The sequence below is a fragment of the Syngnathus leptorhynchus genome, chromosome 19 (assembly GCF_054491065.1).
Source record: "Syngnathus leptorhynchus isolate UIUO chromosome 19, UIUO_Slep, whole genome shotgun sequence".
Classification (NCBI taxonomy): Eukaryota; Metazoa; Chordata; class Actinopteri; order Syngnathiformes; family Syngnathidae; genus Syngnathus; species Syngnathus leptorhynchus.
The window spans coordinates 7,133,640-7,153,310 of NC_141213.1; the positions used below are offsets into that span (position 1 = coordinate 7,133,640).

Consider the following 19,671-nt stretch of genomic DNA (forward strand, 5'->3'; position numbering starts at 1 on the left):
AAATTCTCGTGGGAAGTCACTACATTATTTTTTGTGATTTTTACAAATTTAATTTGGCCATTTTCACAGGGGGAACTTCCACGGGGGAAAAAAAAAGTAAAACGAAAAGTTTTAATTTTAAGAAAATGGGAAAGCCTACCTTTGCGTGACGTCATTAGTACGGGACAGCCAAGATCATAATAAAAAAAAACGTAGCAAACCTCCGAGTCCTGGACTCTGAAGGAAAACTTTCTTACGCCATATCAAATTTTACAATCATTAAAATGTCAACAATTTCCGCCGACACGTTCGCCACACCGGAAATGACTGCGCGAGACGACCAAGTCAAAAAGGTAGCAGCGAACATGTAGCAGCTCACTTTTGTGGTATGTTTGTCTTCCACTTTTTTTGGACTTCATTTGGAAAATATCAAACCTCAAATTGAAAAGTGACTATTGACGTGGCAGAACCGGAAAGCGAAAGTGCTTCATTGTGTTTTGAGTCGTGGAAGTGCAGGAAGTTACGACAAGCTGTTCTTAGTTGAGGAAAATATGATGTACATACATTTGGTATGATTGAAGTTGTTTTCCTCAAGCGTAAGGTCTTGTAATTGCACCTGCCAGGAAAATAGTGACTTCAAATGCTGGTTGCTAAGGAACTCCACCGTAGTAGCAACCGAATCCGCGAGGAAGTGACACAATACCACGTGACCATTAAAGGCCTCGTTTTGCGTGTTTCCCCACCCAATTTTAAAGGTTTCCTCGGTGACCTTATTTTCTTTCATTATGAAATCAGCTTGTTCAATGGTGCGGATAGATCTCATGCTGTCAATTAGCCCTCACTCATTCCCAGTGGCGGTTCACTGAGGGCCCTGTCAGGGTCATAGTCCAATTCCACCACCCACTTGTAGTTCACTTTAGTTACTGATATGTTTTGTATTACTCTCCATTGCTTTTTGTCTCCACAGTCGTTCAAAATGGTAGCAAAGAACATCACGTTATATTCTTGCACCGCAAACAACAATGAGGTGCACAAATTCAGATGATGAGAGCTGATGAAAATCAAATTGAGAGCACCAGTGAAGGAGCGCCAAAGAACCTGGGAGACAGCCAGTCAGAAACCGTTGAAGATCCTGAGCGCGACAAGTGTGCGACACCCATAGAGAATAGACCACAGGTATGTGCTTTAATCACAAAAGGCTCTCAAAAAAACGAATTCAACTCTCCTTCACTGTCAGCGCAGCCATCAGCCATGAAGAGAAGGCGGGACGAGGACGAAAAGGAGCAGTTGTGCTGCTGCGAATACATCAACAGACACGGCCAGCGAAGCCACGTGGGAGCCTGCTGCTGCGACTGCGAGGATCTGGACGAAGCCTGCGACCGGTATGCCGGGCAATCTCTCTTATTCTCTATTGTGAAGATAACCATTTTCTGAAGGTCATAGTCACCCTGACCGCCGTGTACTGGATGATAATCCTGACATATTAGCTGAATTATGATCTCAAGACTTTCAATGTCTGGAGGGTCAATCGTGATTCATGATCCTCGCAAAAGTCATTATGTAACAGTTAGAACTCAGGGACAAACGGGGGCGTTTTTATGACACGTTTTTTATTAGCTCCCCCGTAACCGGCAAGATCGTCGGACGTGACTGCTTGGCATCCATTTTAGTTTGTAAAACACGGGAGAACCTGACCTCAGACAATTTGGGGTTTATTTCATGGAGTCTGGAATAAATGTTGTGATAGCTGTGGCAATCTCCATGTCAAGCAGCTAATAAGTGCTTTTTTGCAGTTTTTTTAAGCGAGAGCCTCAAAGTCCAGAGGCAATATCCCGGGTGGCCACCGAGATCAGCGATCGAGTCCGTGTCCCCTGGTTCTGCGGCGGCGCCCGCAGAGTAGACCTGTCCATCATACCTCCCCTGGTTCTGCTTCCGACCCTGCTGCATCTCTCCGCGTTCCACTTCCTGGTCGGCCTGGCGGTTCTGATCACTCTGCCGGGCTTGCTGCTGTGGTACTACTACTTCACCCACCGCAAGAAGGCCCGGACTCTGTTTTTCCTTAGCCTGGTGATTTTCTCCTTGGCCTACATGTACTATTTATTCATCACCAAAGTGGTACCGCGAGGAGGCCTCGGTGCCATTCGCGTCGGCACGGTAACCGTGGGGGTCCTGCTCACTTTGCTGGGCCTCGCCATCACCAAGAGAGGCCCGGGCGTCGTGAAGCCAAAAGAGACAAATCCCGTTCTCCAAGACCAAGTGGGAGAGTCGCAAGAGGCGGAGCCTAGCCGGAAGAACTGGTGCCCGGCGTGTCGGCTGGTGCGACCCCCCAGGGCGGGGCATTGTCGGATATGCGGGCTCTGCGTGCTGCGTCATGACCACCACTGTGTCTGGTATGTTATCATATCTCTTTCCTGACCTTTTCTACTGGATGAATTCCATGTAGTTAGTTGTCCTATTCATGCCAGCGTGGCACTTTAATTGCTGAATTCAGGATCGACAGCTGCGTAGGCCGGGAGAACCACCGCAGCTTCCTGTTAACGCTCGTCCTCTTCCTTTCTACGTCCTGGTACGGGATCGGCCTTACGCTGCAGAGCGTGTGTCCGGAGCAAAACATCCTCACCGCTTTGTTCTACTGCCCGGGAGTCTACGAGGAATACAGGTAAAAGGAAAAAAGTGGGAAAATCACGTTGTTCTCATCGGAAAAGTCAATTCATTGGCTCTGTGTCACATAGGCAATATTTCAAGCAAACTATTTTAATCAAAGCCTTATTTACTTTTGGGTGTAATTCCACTGTCGACCACAGGATGGCGCATTACGAACTGATCAATAATATCCCCATTGATATTTCTCACTAGTGCCTCCCTTTGCTTGACGTGTGCCTGGTACTGCACTTTGGTGACTTGCGGCGTCTTCCACTTACTGCTGACTCAGCTGCTCAACATCAGCTACAACGTGACGGAGCGTGAGGCGCGCGCCGCCGTCAGGGAGCGCTCCGCCCGCCGGGCCCTGTGCGGGCTGGCCGTAGACACTGGCGTCCACTCGCGGGGCCTGTGCGCCAACTGGGCTGACTTTTTGACCATGTCGGAGGAACGGACAGGTGTAAGAGCCGTGTTGCTATTCTTTTGTCTGTCCACTGGAGGGCAGCATTGTGCCTTATAAGCTGGACTCCTTCCTTGACATGCATCTTAAGGTCATTAAGAAGATGAATAAAAACTTTGGTTTTCTTTGCATCTCTTTTTTTCCCTCCCTTGACTGTCTCTAATGGGACATTTTCTATGCATCCACTCATCGTAACCTTCTCCATTCTGTTCATCCATCAGCTGTCTCTTTGACTTTTACCTTTCAATGCTGAGCGTTGTCATTTTGTGTCCCGTCTAGTGCCATCCAGGGAGCGAAGGCGACGAGTCACGCGTGAAAGTCAGTCATTTCAACATCCATCCCGCTTTTGGGGCATCATCACGCCCAGATGACGTCTGAGCTACCGCTGGCACAAAAAGCTCCAGGTAGCCCGACCCAGTATTTTTCCGTGGCGGACAGATACAAAAAGGTTCTGAGTTCTCTTTGTGCTTCCTCATTCAAAAAAAAAAAAAAAATGAACACCAAATGAGGGGTCATTCATTATTATGGCCTACTTAAGCAAATGAAATGTTACGAGGGAATTTGTCACACTTGATGAGTTGGCCTCTTTAGAAGAAATCTTGGGTGGTGGGCAGTTCCTCAGTAAAGAGAAAAAAAACAAGAGAACCTCAGGCTTGCATCATGAAGAACTTAATAATTTGCTGGGGAAAAAAAAAATCAATAACCAGGTTTTAGTGATTGAGTACAGTTGAGAGTTGTGGAAGAACTGACATGTGAAGCGATCGCTGCATATCTCTTGCCTTATTTTGTAATTAAGAGCCGTGTGTTATATTCTTGAAAGAATAACCACAATATTGGGAAAAATAGGAAAAAAAAATCATGTTTCTCGCTAGCAGACGTGACTCTTCTACATCACTTGGACCGACTTATTTATTTCTCAATAAATGATTGACGTCAGTGAGTTTGTTGGGTTTTTTGTCTTTTCACAGAGGATGTGACCAAAAACTAGGCAGCACCTCAGTCACTTTCCTACAAAGCCTCTCGCGCCGCTCTTCTCGCTCTCTTTCTTTCCGCTGCACACAGGGAAGGAGCCTCCAGGCCTGGAAGCATCGCCAGAGCCTCACTCTGAAGTCACACACACACAAAAAAGGAGTTTAAGAAACAGACTGGTTGTGGTCCTTTGACAATAGCATCATGAGATTTCAGAGGACAGACAGCTGGCAGGAATTGAGCGCCTGGCTTTGACTGCTGTTTTCCAGCCTCACCTGGGAATCAGGAAAACGTTTGCCCACATTCCATTTGACCCCATTCAAGTTACAGCGTGACAGATTTGACCCGACATATTGGCTCAAATATATTGGCTAGAAATAGCCCAACATGATTTCACCCCATTTGGACCCAGCACTTTTGAGAGTCCAACCGTAAAAGTTGGAGATTTGTCATTGTTAGTGAGCAAACTTATCAAATAAATAATCCCCCGATTTATGACTGATAGTTTGCATTATGCAAATGAATTGAATCACAATCCATTGTTCTGATGGCAGACTGCCAGCAGCAAAACATTACGCACGCCACCTAATTGACCGTGCACAAGCTGGAATCAGCTTTTTATTGCAAACTCTCATTTATCATCATCATCATCCAGCAGCGGTGACACTTATTGCTTTTCGAACTACAAACGTCCCAGGTGAAAGCCCGCTCGCTCGCCCGCCCGCCCGCCCGCCCGCCGTTCCAGACCTGTTGTCGTGCTTCTCGGCCATCTGCTGATATTCCAGCGCCAGCCTCTTCTCCTGGATCACGTAGTCCAGCAGAGCTCGCAAGAACCTCCTCAGCGTGTGGGCGCGACAGAAGACATCCGCCTGCGCCTCCTGAAGTAGCCGGAGGTCTTCAAGCTGCCGAGGTAGGGACATTGGATGAGATCAGTTAGATTGTCTCCCACACATGTTGCCATGACAAAGTTCACATTCATATATTCTTTATCCTCAGTGAAGATGGACTAATTGTACCGCCACGCTCCTCTGTCTTAATGTAGCACGCCATGTATACTGCCCCCTGCTGGCCAAAGTCTCCCAGAAGGAGCAACTCTGGCAGTGTCACAAAATCCAGGCCCGAAAGTGTGTTTTAATTCTCAACAGCGACTTCAACGAGCTACACTCAAAACGAATCTAGACTCACCAGACTATTCACAATGTATAAGCGGCTTCATTTTATGACCATTTCTCATCGTCTACTGCTTTCTAGTGTGGGGTTAAGTGATAAAAGCTGAACCTGTATTAAAGCGGGAAGTCCAAGCAGAGCTTATTTTTCCACATCGGGGTCCAGGCAGCGTGGGGATTAGTCACTGCCAGAGGATGGCCCGTAGCAATCCTGATTGAGTGTTTGTGCGTGTGTGCGTGCGTGCGTGCGTGCGTGTGCGCGTGTGTGCGTGCGTGTGTGTGTGTGTGTGTGTGTGTGTGTGTGTGTGCGTGTGTGTGTGCGTGTGTGTGTGCGTGTGTGTGTGTGTGTGTGTGTGTGTGTGTGTGTGTGTGCGTGTGTGTGTGTGTGTGTGTGTGTGTGTGTGTGTGTGTGTGTGTGTGTGTGTGTACGCACTCTTTTCCAGTGGCTTAAGCTCCTCCGGAGTAGAAGTCTTTGGTGCAGTCGCTCGGCGCGGCCTTCCTTCTCAGACAGATTCTCTCTTGCCGACCGGCGCCATCGGAGAAGGCATCGCCTCAGGAGGAAGTCCGAGTAATGACTCTCGGCCAGCTGGCGGCGCACAGACACAATAGAAGGGTATGAAATAATGTCATGTGATGCTACTACCTTTTGAGTCAGTCACTTTAACGTGATCCAATTTGACGATTAGAATTCAGTGAAGCTTTCGCGAGCGCCCTTGTGCCACAGATGGATGATGCTAATTTGCCAAGATTAATTAGGATCATTTCTTCATCGAGGGGAAAAAGATCGTTTGTTTTACAAGTAGCAAAATACTAAAAGCAACAAGTGAGTAAGTCATTTTTACAATTTTGAATTAATAAATGCATATTGTCCTTGGTTATGAATACATTACAAAAAAAAGGATACATTTCGCAAAAATGATGATATACTGTCTAAAATACTCAAGGAATACTCAGCATGAATATTAATGACGCACCGAGGCATTATTTGGTATCATAAAAATCCCCAGTAAGTCATTCCACGTTCAAAATTTCATTAACATTATAATTATGCGGAAACAGACAACTAAAGTTTTTGGGGTTTTTTGCACGATAAGATTATCTTCTCCAAACATGCAGTCTACTTTTTGAAGAACAACAAATTTATGACTTCCAGCTAATAGACATGCACATGCGCACACACAAACGGACGCTGCATGTGAAATTTATGTCCGACGAGGCGAGGATTTTTTTTTTCTTTATTTATTCAAATGGATGTTTTGTATAATTGGAACTTGGAGGTCAGAAATCCTCTGAAGGACCGTGTAAAATAAGCGCATCAAAGTGAAAGTAGCAAGGGGTTAGTGGAGTGCCAATCAAAAACAAAATGAATCTACCTCTCGGTTGGCCTGCTTGAGCTCAATCAGGCCTTTCCACGGCGCCAGGCCTCGGCGACGGAGCAAATTTCTATGGTAGTGATGACGAGCCCGATCCAGGAGTTGCTGCTGTACTTTCATTTGTTTCACTTTCTCCTCTTCTTTCTACACAGCAAGGCAGAGGGGGTGCGCAGGGTGATGTTTTGGGCCGGGATAACGAGCAGTGCGATCGATAGTAGGCCCCTTAAGGATCCCTGAAGGTGCCAAAATGAAATCAGTGGAGTTTCCTTCCGTGGTAGAAAACAAAGAACTGGGCCACCTGCAGTAAAAATAATTCTCATCCCTGCTAAATAATTGACGCGTCAACCCTATTGAGAATCCTACCTAAAGCCGTCTCGCCTGGTAATTTGGGACACTATTATGAGTCCCGGTGCCATTGCGATTGGTAAATATTGTCAAAGATCCGCTATACTCACCCTCCTGGCCAGCCGTCTCTCCCGCTGCTTCTGGGCTTTCTCCATCTCTTCCTCTCTCTGCTTCTGCTCCTCCGCAGCCTTCACCTCCGCCTAAACGAAACAAGTCGGCATGATAACGAGCAACTGCCGCTTGGGAGTCTCGACTCATTCTCACCTGTTTCTCCTCTTCCTTCGCCCTCTTCAGTTCCTCCGTTTGCTTCTTCCGTGTGGCACGGAGGCGGGCTCGCTCCTCCATCGCTGAGAATCAAGATATTATTGTCGTTAATAGACAAAATTGATGAAAGGAAATCAAATAAAGATGCCGTTTTCTGAGGACATACCTGAGATGACGGGGCACGTCTGCGGCTTGGGATTTTGCCGCGGGGATGCATCGGGGCCGTCGGGTTCCGCCGCTTCTCTGCAACAGCGGAAGTATTATTGCGGATGAGATGTTCCGAAAGGTCCGCCCAGTCGGGATTTGAACTTAAGCTGTGGGAATTTGGTGTGAGTGCGACTGAAATGGCAATTGGAATATTCGGGCTTGGCCAGTCCTCACACCTTTGAGCAAACCCACATCGATTATGCAATTTGATTCTTCCCAAGGCAACCCACCTTGGCTGTGGCGTGTGTCTGGAGGCAGCAGTCTTCTGTGCCTCCAGCTCCCAAGTACACATGACCTTCTCCCGCTTGAGCTTGGCGATCTCCTCCTGTTGCTCTTTGAGCTGCCTCCTCTGTTCCATGATGATCTTTCTCTGGGCAGCGTGGCGGTTTCCAAAGTGGCCATCTTGCAAGGTCTTTGGGCCCGTTAAGTCGTCCTCACGTTCAGCCTGGTCTGGGTTCCCATCCCCGCGCTGGGCCTCCGCGCCGGTTTCCTTGCGACGGACTCGAGTTCCCGCGGGGGATTTACGATGGCGTGTCCTGACAGCTTTCTGGGGCTCATCCTGCAAAATTTGTTGTACACTCTTTTCTGTTGAACTATTATCTATGAATATTTTTTCATATTTTGGAATTTTCCCATTTTTTTTCCTGGGATTATTAGTAAACATTCAATACATATTTGACCTGAGGTCTTTTGGAAAAATGTGTATTGAATGCATATTCATTTATTTTTGCATTTGTAAAAATACTAATGAAATGCTAGAAAAATTATGATCATGAATTCATTTTGATTTTTTTATGAATCATTCCTGGTCTTAAATGTTCCTTAAACCTTCCTTGTTCAATGAACAGGCCCCGCACGCCACGCAGAGTATGACTAGCGCCTCCATTACTTTATGGACGTTCCAAAGTCCCTCCAGCCCACAATCCATCCAGATAACCAGCGCAAACCTGATTACGCGTGCAACCTCCACATTGACCTCTGCGCCACGTACTCGCGTCAGCTCCCGCTCGCCGCTTCCTTATGTCCCCCGAGCTCTGTTCCACTATCCTCCCACCTTTGAGCCGTATTTCCATCTGCCCTCAATATACGCCGTTCACCTTATAAGCCGCTTTCAGACTTGAGCAAAATTGTGTAGTCGACGCATTTGGGTCATCCGGTGCAAGGTTACAAGGTAGCGGCTGCTAATATGGTGAATGGACAAAAGTCCAAATTCCCATCACAGCTGTTTTGAGCGGTCCGCACCTTTTCCGGCGGGTCACTCGTCAGCGTTTCCGGGGGTTTGAACTGGCCCGACGTGGCTGCGTTGATCAGGGCAGCCATCTTGCGCCGGGTCTCCTCCTGTTGGGCCAGCAGCTCGCGTCGGTCGCGCTCCTGCCGGCACCGCAGCCGCCATTTGTGCAGGTGTCGCCGTTGCAAACGCCTGCGGTCGCTTTCCTCGGCCACTCGCTGTTGTCTGGAGGAAGGAAGGAAGGAAGGAAGGCCATATGAAAAGGGACACAATCAATCAAAAAGAAATCTTTACATCTCATATTTGCATCCACACTTCCTTGACACTTATTGCTATGTTTGTATTTTTTTGTATGTGCCTGTTTTCAGTGCGGAGCTCCTCCTCGGTCTTGGACACCTCCCGGTGATTCCTTCCCGCCCAGACGACGGCACGCCACGCTCGCCAAGCCGCCAGCTGCCTCCTCCAGTCGCAGAGCGCCGTGGCTTTACCCATCCGCAGCCGCTGCTCCATCACCGCCGAGTACCAACGTGAGAAATGCCTCTGTAGACACTGCCATGCATATTTAGCAACGCTAACGCTACATACAGCAAGCTCTGTCCGCAAAGGTAGCCAACCTTCAGGTTATGCAGGTGAAGAAAAATTTCAACTTTCTTTTCTTGCCGCAATCGCATGGCTTCTTCTTCTTCTTCTGGCGGCTGATGTTGCCTTGCGGCAGATGAAGGAGCTGGTTGGAGGCTTTTGGCTGCACGTTGACCTTCCAGTTTTTCTCTGTGAAAGCAACCTCGGTATGAGCTAGTGCTCATTTTGGGGAATTTTATTCCTCATTGATTTTACTGCCAAGACCTCAGTCTGAGGCACTCTTCCAGGCCTTTCCTCTCCTCCCTGTGCCGGCGCATCCTGATGATCTCCTGTTGCACCCTCTCCTGCTGCCTCCTCCTGGCCTCCTTCCTCTTCCTCTCCTCCTGCTCCCGCTCTCGTCTCTTCTTGGCTTCCTGGTCGCTTATGGCCCTGTTCTCGCGTACCTTTTTCCACACGTGAAGTTCAAGCGTTTGACTAAAAAAACAGGTCAGCTATTCAACCACGATTCGTTTGGCAATTACCTGCTGGTGGCGCACCTCCATGGTGACGACAGGGTCCGTGAAGGACCTGTTGGCTCCGCCGCCGTCCGCTGCCAGCTTCTCCGCCATCCCTCCGCGCAACACTTCCTGCTTCTTTAGGCCTTGCAGGAAGTTGTCGACAGCACGGCGCTCCTCTTCCCCAGCCAGGTGCTCATACAGATCTGAATCGGATTCAATCATCTCAAGTCCAGGGCCAAAAGTGCCCTTTGCTTTTACTAGTTTCACTTCTCATAGACTAGTCTCTGTTCATGTTTTACCATCAAAGTTGTCATAGTTGAAGGCAGGGGGCGGCGGCGTGGCCGGGCTCCCCTTCTCACACGTCAGGCCAGCTAACTCCAGCTCGGGCTTCCACGTGTTGTCCAGCCAGTCTCCCAACAAAGCTTGAGCTGTGACGCCACAACGCATCATTAGCTCAGCCCTTGTCACTTCAAAAAAAGAAAGGGCGAAGCCTACCTTCAGCGTAGGTCTCATCGTGATCCCTCAGCTGTTCCCAGCTCCGCAGGGCCACAGCCAGACTTTTGCTTCCCGTCTGGGCTTTCCTCGGGAAGAAGACCTCAGACAAGGCGAACGCGGAGGCCTTCTCCACTTGCTGACAAATGTAAAAAGTGAGAGATTAAAGTTGGGAAAGTGGCCAGCTGCAAGACATGCTGATGCATTGAGTCTAAAAGGAAGTGAAGAATACTAGAGCACAATAGCCATCTCCCCAGGCGGGCTGGGCTGCTTGTTGAGACATATCAAGTTGCACAGTAAAATGCTGCCCACCTTCCTCCAGTGATCGATGTCCTCTTTGTTTGCATGCGTCTGGAATAGAAGCGCAAACAAAGTTATTGGAAGCAAATCATTGGCACTTCTCCTAAAAGGGATGACGCTCGTATCTGCAAACCTTTTCATCAACTCATTTGTTTCTCACTAAATTGGTAGGTTTTACAAATGTAGGTTTGGGGCCCCAAATGGGTTAGAAGTCCATTTCGCATCAGGTCGCCAAGTCTCCGTTTGGAAAGCTGTAAACTCTGGGTCTAATTTACGTTATGAGCTTAAAAACACCTCGGTCCGATGTCAGCGGATTAATTCCACAGTCGGCTTACCCCGTCGCCTTAAATCATCAGATTAGCTGGAAAAGTCATAAATGTCACAATCATGTAATTTAATACTCCTTTAGGATTTCCTTTCTAGACCAGAGAATATGTTGAGGATTTATGATAACAAATACCTAGTGTTCATATATTTGATCAGTATGGAGGACATACCTTGGATGCTGATGGTTTTGCACCATTTTTGCCAACGCTCTTTCTGCATCTGAAATAGTGAGGCCCAGCGCCGGGTAATGCGGCCATCGAATACCTTATATATTTCTATATTGCCTTTGATGTATCATCGGTATTGTCGAGAAAAGTCGAGTTATAGCATTAAAAAATCACAAAACAACGGGAGTATCAAATATGTTCACACACTATTCTGGGCAATGTAGTGCTTTGACATGTTTTGTTGAGATAGAAATGCACGTTTGGACTTTGTTTCCCACAATGCACTTGGGTGTTGAGGCGTCCCGCTAGTAACTATGGCAACTCCGTCAGACTCACAAAATGTAAAAGGACTAGAGTATAATAAAAGGTAATGGACTTAAAAGTAGTTCCAAATATCACAGCGTTATAGCGGATAGAATTTAGAAAATAATGTAAATAGTAATGTTCGGTATGTCACGCGAGTTGAGGAGGTCGCTTGGTGATGACATCACAACTAGTCGCCTTGTAGTTTCCCGCCTGAGTGGTGCCGAAAGTCGGCGGTAGATTTTCAATTAAAGACAGCAGAAATGAATTAAATTTTCTTCCAGTAACTATCGGTTTTACCTTGACTACATATTTTGGGAGGTACTAATAACGGAAAAGGAACGCAGACGGGCCCCGGCTACTCGCTAATTGACGTGGTTCCCAAAACCTCGCTTATTAGCCGAATGGCTGCTACCAAGATGAAGCTCGAGTTGTCTCGTGTTCTCCAGGGAGGAAGCCGCCTGGGTGTCCTGAAGGGGCTCGGCAGGACCGGGCAGCACTCCTTAGAGGTACCGGGCTGTCTGCTGTACACACGCTGCGGTACAGTTCCGCACCTGACCCACGATACGCTGCACACCCTCGACAAGCTCCCCTCGGCCACTCAGGTCTCGCTAGACCATTTGTAAGCAATGCCCGTAAACACATTATGTTGTATTGAAACACTCGTACTACGAATGATATCGTCTATCTCCTCCAGAGCAGAGCACCAAGAGGTTTTGGAGGAGTTCAAAGAAGGATTTAAGAAGTTTTCAGGTACTTTTAGTTTGAGGAAACAATCTTATATTGCTTCATAAATAAATATGACTGTTAATTGCAACTAATTCACGTATGTATTTGTAATCATCTCACTGGCATGGGATTTTTGTTAAAAGTTCTACAAGATTACACAATTTGATTGACAGGTCCAAGGATTTTGTGTCAACTGTGATTTCTAATTTGACTCTGTGTGCATCAGTCATGACAGAAGAATCACATCTGAAAACTGGCCGTGATGCCGTAAAGCGATAACAAACGTCACCGGTGAATGATGGGCATTGTTCTGCCGCATAGTTTAAGAGGAGGGGAAACTTAATTTTGATGTATAACTTGGGAATGCTATAGAACAGAATGAGAGTGGCCCAGTTCGGGAAAACATGTTACGAGTAATAATTTACAGCATGCATTATTATAATCCAATCTGGGTTCTTTTGAAGCCAAATTTAAATCCTAACAATTTGATTGGCTGACTACTGTCTTGTAGACGGAGTAACAATTGTCGTGATTCGTCCTTGAATATCCAGGCTGTCTCGCCTAATGTGAAACTTGTGTATTATTTATAGAAATGCCCTGCAATCGTGACCTCATCCAACATCGCTTTGTGAAAATAAATGCCTTTGGGAGGCTTTTGCCTCCTCAGGCGACTGGACTGGAATTGTTACCGTGCCATGTGTTATAAGAGCAACAAGGGGATCATTATTCTTTTTCTGTGACAAATTCTGCAAGTATTTTCCCCACTGTTTGTATTTATGAGGATATTTCCCCCCTCCGCCTCAATCTTTTTTCCTCCGCAGGTCTTCATGACACAGTTTTGTTTTGCTTGCTGCATGACCCCGCGACATCTAGCCCGACCGGTTACACAACCAGCAAGGTCAGAAAGTGTCCTCCTTTCCCTCCCCCCCCCCTTTTTCCATTAATCGCTGTGATTTCATTTTTGTGATTGCTCTTTCTAGCACAACTTTGCTCACACTCACGCATGTCATTTTATTCTGTCTGGCGTGTAGACGGTGTCCGTGTGGGGAAGCGGCGGGCGCATAGAGCTAACGGCAGCCAAGTTCATGGCCCTGCAGAAGCTGGTGCGGCCCGACTGCTACGTGAGCATGGCTGACGGCGAGACCTGGCGGGACAACACCTCCCGCAAGAGGGTCCGCAAGTCAGTGGAGCGGACCCTGGCTCATTTGGACGAGTGTCTGCTGGTGCACCAGGCGTCGCAGGTGCGGTGCCATTTTAATTTCCAAAGCTTTCCTCCCATATGGAAAGTTCCATTGTAAAAACTTTCCAGAAAAATCCATTTCAATACTTATTCCACGTACCAAATAAGGATTGTTGTGTAAAACTGAGAAAACCGATGACACTGAACCGTCATTTATTTGTTGACGCTTATATGCCATATTATCATGATTATGTTCATAAGACATCCATCACTTCATGTTGCTTACGCATGTAATGATCCTTATTATCACAGCATGATGATAATCTTATTACCGCTATTATCATTATTGCAGCTACTGCCTATATTGCTTTGACTACACGTATTGGAGACGGGCGGATTCACTTGTGCTTTTCCATTATCCTCATTATCGTGATGGGCTGTGATTATCTGTTGACTTCAAATAGGGGGAAATGGAAAACGAAGTGAAAGCACACTTGTCATAATCATCATGGACTGCTGATGTTTATGTTTGATTTTCGCTTCACTTTTGTTCCGCCGCATTGCAGTTGATTTTTTTTTGTGGTGCTAGGGCGTGATTTTCCAGTCGCATCTACTCCATCGTAAACAGTAACTAACTATGAAAATGTTATTTTGAGAATAAAGTTGAAATATTGTGAGAAAATATTTGACCACAATAGTCACAAAAATTCAAATGTTATTTGAATAAATTCTATTACAGGAATAATTGTAATATTGACTTGCAGGAAAAATGTTAGTTTGCAACAAAAAAGTTCTTATACTACAGGATGTTAAAAAAAACTCTTTAATGATGACATTTTGCAGTCTGGTCATTTCAAATCAATATTTTAATGAGTCCAGAATCAGTCATCATAGTAGACCCTATTTATTGTTTACAAGATCTGATTTGTACGCCCTTTTGGATGGGTCGCCAGGAGCTGGAGGGAGCGGCGCTGTTCGGGTCGGTGGAAGGAGGAGATGTCATGGAGGAAAGGGCGCGCTCGGCCAGGGAGACGGCCAAGCGGCCTGTAGCGGGTTTCTGCCTGGACGGCCTCCAGTCGGGCTGTCTGGACGGCGCCCTGAGGAGCCAGCTCATTGGCGCTGTGGTCAAGGAACTACCTGAGCACAAACCCAGGTGAGTGAGTGGGTACACACAAGGAATCATAACTAAAGAGGTCTCCACGTTGGGCCACTTTTTCTTTTTTTTCTTTCTTCTTCGAATGCTAACTTGACCTCGACCTTGACGCCCCCGGCCGGTTATCTGCCAGCCAGCCAGCCAGCCAAAGAGTGCACAGAATACGCTAATGCTGACAGAATAAAGAAAAGTGCTGCTTGTGTCTTTGTATGCAGCAAACCCAACTCTGATTCTCCACCCCCTTACTTTTTATTCATGGTGGTTCTTGGCTGCTCTTGCAGGCTTGTGCAGGGTGTGGGTCGACCCGACCAGGTGGTGGCATGTGTGGAGGCCGGCGTGGACCTCTTCGAGGGCTTCTTCCCCTTCCTGGTCACCGAGCGAGGCTGCGCCCTCTCCTTCCGCTTTGACACGGCCAACGACCCGGAGAGCGCCGACGGGGCCCCTCCCTCAGGTGGGATGACCTTTTCTTTTATACCAATGTACTGGACTGGGGATCGGTATTGTACTAGCTTCATGCTAACACTATAGCCAAGCTAGCAATTAGCGTCAAGAGTCGTGCTCTTAAAAGCCTTTAGGCAAGAGATAATTGAACCTAGACAGCTTTATCCTTTGCGAAAAATGACCAATATTCTGCAGTTTATTTCGGGTCTTATTTTGGACTTTTCACAAGCGCACAAAAAATGCAGCTTTTATCTCGTCCACTCCGGCATCAACCGGTTAAAGCTAGACAGATTACCATGCAAGCAGCTCTACTATGATGCACAGTCTACATTTTAGTGGCAAAATTACCCTTTTGTTTACCTCGGGCGCTGTGACCTGTATAACTAAAATACACACACACACAAGCACACGCATACACTGGATCTCAAATGGAGGACAAAAGGTTAAAAACAAACTGGTGACATTTGTAAGACTGCAATTCTGTTCAACATTCTTTGATTTGTTTTTCCCCATCACAAAGCGTGATAAAGCAAGTAAGCTGCAAAGAAGTTCATTATGTCTGCCTCATGACTCGCTCACATTTGACTTAGATCATGCTGTCAAAGAGTCATACAAAAGTTCCACTGCCAAAGCTCCACTGTGCTCTTATTTGAAAATAATTGGAGGCAAAGGAAATCCCACGCTAGAATTAAATCATCTACGGCTGTCCTCCCAAGTGAGAAGCCGAACAAGAGTTATGACAACGAGGCGGGCCTTGCCGTGAAAAAGTTTCCTGAAACACACCCGGCCGGCGCGAGAGTCGTGTCAAGACGGCGCTAATCGATTCCACGCTAGCAAGCGTAATGGAGGTGAGAGCAGGTCAGGTGGTGTTAAACAGTAATTCCCAGTCCCCATTGGACCAATTACAAGCTCCCGCCAGAGGCCTCGGGGTGCGGCTCCTCTGTCACAGTATGCTAACGCTTCATAACTTGTCTTTTGTTCATCGGGACTCGCTCTCGGGTTGATGCCCTTTCGGCGACTTCAACGCTGTGCGATAACGCGATTCCCAGTTTGACCACTCAACACATACTGTTTTAAATGTCAGGCTTTTGTAACATTCCAAAAGTTAATCCACCATTAAAGTCATCTAAAAAAAACATAGACATATTTTTTAGAGATGTTATTTCAAAATAAACAACTGGCTATTCAGTTTGAACTTTTTTTCCTCATTCTAAATGTAGGCAATCAGAAATTGTTCAAAAAATTATCGCTCAAATGAAGGAACATTTTTTCCGAGCAATTCGTCCGCCCGTTGCTGATTGTCGCTTGTTGATAATCGCCGTGCATCACGACTGACCCCTTTGTCTCATTTTGACCTGCTTGACTCCTCGAACCTGGCTCGCGTCGCACTAAAGGATAAACTAAAGTTCAAGATGTAATAGCTGCGTCCAGTATTGACAAAGAAAAAACCAAATCAAAGAAGCATGAGTCAGCATGTCTGTCTTGGTCAAACTAAATCATGCTTCTACTTAAAATGGATTTGGATTACGTGGTTACATCAATAGGTGCTTTAAGTTGTTAACCTCCACTTTCAAATTGCACAGAGCAGACAAAGCAGAGAAAAGGGTACATAAAGCCTTCTTGGATTGGATTTATACTCATCCCACTTTTGCTATTCTACCATCTCGTGAAACATTATAGATGAAAATTCGGTGCGGTTTTGTTAATGAAAGGGTCTTGTACAAAGCATTACCGGCAGAGGTTCTAATTATCGTGCTACACGTAATTTGATCGAAAGAAATTATTTCCTAATGAGGAATTTTTTTTCCTTCCCACTGACTGAATGCACCTGAATCCAAGGTTGGATTTTCCATCATTTTGAAGTTTGGTCCTACCAAGCTAAAGAACACATCTTTACCTGGACTGCCAATAATTATGGAAGTCTAGACATCTGAGTTAAAATGTTCCATATTACTCCCCTTTCAAGCAGTAAGTGCAAAGTAAAATCATCTCCTCCATTAAATGAAACAAACTCGCCCAGCTGCTTACCAAGTGAGTAACTGTGTTATATTACCAGGGGGTCAGACCATGTCGTGTAATGGGGGTCAACTGATGTTATGTTTTGACATTTATTTCCACCCCCGGCCGGGGCTGACGGAGAAGGGGTGGTGGTTCACTAGATGTGCCTGGAAATGAGAAGATGATGAGGATTAATGAGGTGTGCGCGTGTGTGTGTAGAAAACACTGCAGAACAGAATGGAGATCATCATCCCGATGACCCCAACCGCATGACGCCCTTCGAGATGGATCTCAAAGATAAAAGGTAAGCCCGAGCAAAAGTACTTGTTACTTTCGTAAAAAATAGAAAAATCACTCAGCGCACCCCACACCACAAGATAATCATTCAGGATGATCTCGTAGAGACCGAGCGAGCACAAACAATCTCTCCGTTGATGGGAAACGGGGGCCGAACGCTCACATTGACTTTGCCGAATTGGCGAGCGTGTCATTTCACGTCCCAACCGCGTCCGAGTGATTTGATCGTCTACTTGGACTGTCCAGGTATCGAGATGACTTCCGACCCCTGGTGGAAAGGTGTGGCTGCTACTGCTGCCGTAACCACAAGAGGGCGTACGTGCACCACCTGTTGGCCACCAACGAGCTCTTGGCAGGGGTGCTGCTCACGCTCCACAACACGGCGCATTATCTGGCCTTCTTTGCGGCCCTCCGAGAAGCCCTGGCCGCTGATGAAGTGCACCTCTTGAAAAGGCGGGTCCTTTTGAAGACAAACGCCTAAGATGGGATGGAATCAGATAGAAGAGATGGATTGAGCCCGGAGGCGAAGCTTGCTTCCGCAATCAGCCCGGCTTTTTTGTCGCCGATCAGCAGATTGGCTCTGCTGTACGGAGGCAATCAAAAGTTTGATCTTCTTTGCCTTTGCTGGGGTCTCTGGCAAAAACAACAACCAAAGAAACCCCATTGACCCGGTTTGTTTTTTTCCGCGTAACAATCCAATTGGTCGGGCCCGAGTCGAAATAAAAGTTTGCTTGCACGGTAGTGTTCACGCTCAAGTAGTAATATAAAGTACAAAATGTTTTTCGGCCTGACTCTTTAAATTGCAAGAATCTTTTTTTCCTTGAACAGTGGCCTGACGTTACATCTATTACTGCTAACATTAGCCAACCCGGTTTCTGTCTTTGATGCAGAGCCGAGTCAGAACCGTGTAGTGGAAAAGCAGCCCGGCATGCTTTTCTCCCCAGACAGATTTCTCATTGCATAATGCTTGCTTGAATCATCGTGAAAAAAAGTCATACCAAAGAGGTGAGTCCACTTGAATGTTAAAAATTTGACTTCTTTTTCATCATTTTTAGATGTTTTTTGGGCAAACATTAGAGACAGAGTTCACAAGTGCAAGATTCTCTTTAACAATCCTGCAATAAATTCAAAAATAACTTTATTTTGAAAGTAATTGCAATTCCACAAGCAAAAATCTGCTGTTCTCAATTTGAAAAAAATTAAGTCATTTAAATGTTTGGTTTTCTTCAAAAAATCTGCTTGTCAAATTTGCACTGAATCACTCCCATTATGCCTGAGGCCCCTTCAATTTTTTAAATAAACATGTTTTTGATCGCGTGCGTCAGCTTTGACTGGGAAATCCTTGCCCTTTTTTATCATTTCAACGAAGCGTGAATGTCAATTTTGGGTTTCACCTCGGGCTTGGAGTCGATCGGTGTTGTTCTAGTTTTCACACCAAGAAAAGCATTTATTAAATTTCCACAAAATGTGTTACAAAATGGGTGCCGTTGACATTACAAAACAGGATTGTTTGGTCACGCTTGCGTTGTTCATCTGTGAGAAAATTCCCATGCTAGCTAGCTAGTAGTGGCTGTTTTTCTGACATTTCCCCTAATTCCTGCATCAATAAACGTGAAGTGGCATTCTCTTTGATGGCCATTCCATTTCCGCGAAACAGTGAAAATGTGGGACGAGACAAAATGTTTGTTGGACATTTTCCTCTGTGGTTGAAAAAAATGTCTAGCCTTTGACTTTTCATTAATTCACAAATCTGCAGAAGTGCCTAACTCACACGTGGGATATTTTTTCTTCTTCTAGGTAGTCTGATTCCAAGTCCATTTGAAGTGTTTTACGCACAAAAAACGCAATTATTTGTGTTTATTTTACGATGTACTCGCCTCAACACATAGACCGTGTACAGTCGTCTAGACTTTCAATGCGTCTTTTTTTTTTTTTTTTTTTCCCCCTTTTTTTAATATCTGCCTTGATGCGTATCCAAGTTGTGCGTCACAGCCGGCAGTTGACTACTTTGTTTGTGGTCATCCAGTATGCGTGCTGAATGCCATTGTACTTTTCTCCCGTTATAAAATCAACCAAATGTCACCTCGTGCTCTTGATTTATTGCTTCTCCACTCCGCCCTCTTTCTTCCCTACACTATAGTGTGTCCAGTAAGCGCTTCAAGATGACTAAATGGCGTTTTGAGATAGTCGCAGCCGTGAGCCACCTGTCGAGTTATTTCATCTTTTTTTTTCATTTTTAATCCCTGTCAAGGTCACGTGAAGGTTTGAGCCGACAGCCGAGACGCAGGCGCTGCAGAGAAAAGAATAAAGATCAGATCAAGATGTTGCTGGATTTAAATGTGGCGGCAGGCGTGGAGAAATAGCCACCTGCGGATGTTTATAATTTTCCAAATTTAAAATTCAATGTCAGGAGAAGGCTGTCAAGTCAATCCTCCAAGATTAGCTGCTGAGAGGTCCTCCTCTTCATTGAGTGGCCGCTATTGATAGTCACAAGAACGGAGGCCTAATTGTACACAGGTGGCAATTATCCAGTCTCGGATACAAAGATCCTAAGCTAGCGCGCTCCTTGACCTTTCT

At 46.2% G+C, this 19,671-nt stretch overlaps 3 protein-coding genes and 1 long non-coding RNA gene across 8 annotated transcripts; 2 read left to right on the top strand and 2 right to left on the bottom strand.

Annotated features, from left to right (window-relative positions):
• The first annotated feature begins 94 nt into the window (after positions 1-94).
• zdhhc23b (zDHHC palmitoyltransferase 23b) lies at positions 95-4,015 on the top strand. Of its 3 annotated transcripts, none has more exons than XM_085939399.1 (7): positions 95-332; positions 947-1,155; positions 1,222-1,361; positions 1,773-2,369; positions 2,471-2,638; positions 2,836-3,079; positions 3,359-4,015. In XM_085939399.1, the coding sequence occupies exons 2-7, from the start codon at positions 1,021-1,023 to the stop codon at positions 3,455-3,457; spliced, it is 1,383 nt and encodes a 460-aa protein (XP_085795525.1). In that variant the 5' UTR covers positions 95-332; positions 947-1,020; the 3' UTR covers positions 3,458-4,015. The 3 variants fall into 3 exon arrangements, with proteins under 3 accessions (XP_085795525.1, XP_085795524.1, XP_085795526.1); XM_085939398.1 differs by having other exon boundaries at positions 97-365; XM_085939400.1 differs by lacking the exon at positions 95-332 and having other exon boundaries at positions 1,019-1,155; positions 1,217-1,361.
• Positions 3,564-11,213, bottom strand: ccdc191 (coiled-coil domain containing 191). Of its 2 annotated transcripts, XM_085939397.1 has the most exons (17): positions 10,997-11,213; positions 10,512-10,550; positions 10,203-10,338; positions 10,007-10,135; positions 9,732-9,910; positions 9,475-9,653; positions 9,246-9,399; positions 8,990-9,180; positions 8,646-8,856; positions 7,634-7,962; positions 7,363-7,439; positions 7,197-7,279; positions 7,043-7,132; positions 6,588-6,731; positions 5,648-5,800; positions 4,796-4,950; positions 3,564-4,183 (listed from the first exon to the last, which is right to left on the bottom strand). In XM_085939397.1, the coding sequence occupies exons 1-17, from the start codon at positions 11,081-11,083 to the stop codon at positions 4,042-4,044; spliced, it is 2,478 nt and encodes an 825-aa protein (XP_085795523.1). In that variant the 5' UTR covers positions 11,084-11,213; the 3' UTR covers positions 3,564-4,041. The 2 variants fall into 2 exon arrangements, 1 of the variants encoding a protein (XP_085795523.1); XR_015069184.1 differs by lacking the exons at positions 3,564-4,183; positions 4,796-4,950 and having other exon boundaries at positions 5,657-5,800; positions 6,588-6,820.
• Positions 9,238-19,176, top strand: qtrt2 (queuine tRNA-ribosyltransferase accessory subunit 2). Of its 2 annotated transcripts, XM_085939403.1 has the most exons (9): positions 9,238-9,260; positions 11,746-11,918; positions 11,994-12,049; positions 12,847-12,923; positions 13,057-13,266; positions 14,159-14,358; positions 14,640-14,809; positions 17,017-17,101; positions 17,341-19,176. In XM_085939403.1, the coding sequence occupies exons 1-9, from the start codon at positions 9,255-9,257 to the stop codon at positions 17,573-17,575; spliced, it is 1,212 nt and encodes a 403-aa protein (XP_085795529.1). In that variant the 5' UTR covers positions 9,238-9,254; the 3' UTR covers positions 17,576-19,176. The 2 variants fall into 2 exon arrangements, with proteins under 2 accessions (XP_085795529.1, XP_085795527.1); XM_085939401.1 differs by lacking the exon at positions 9,238-9,260 and having other exon boundaries at positions 11,460-11,918.
• Positions 19,017-19,565, bottom strand: LOC147041915 (uncharacterized). Its single transcript, XR_015069185.1, has 2 exons — positions 19,462-19,565; positions 19,017-19,384 (listed from the first exon to the last, which is right to left on the bottom strand). It is a non-coding gene; the product is annotated as an uncharacterized LOC147041915 (long non-coding RNA).
• Between the last annotated feature and the right edge of the window lie 106 nt (positions 19,566-19,671).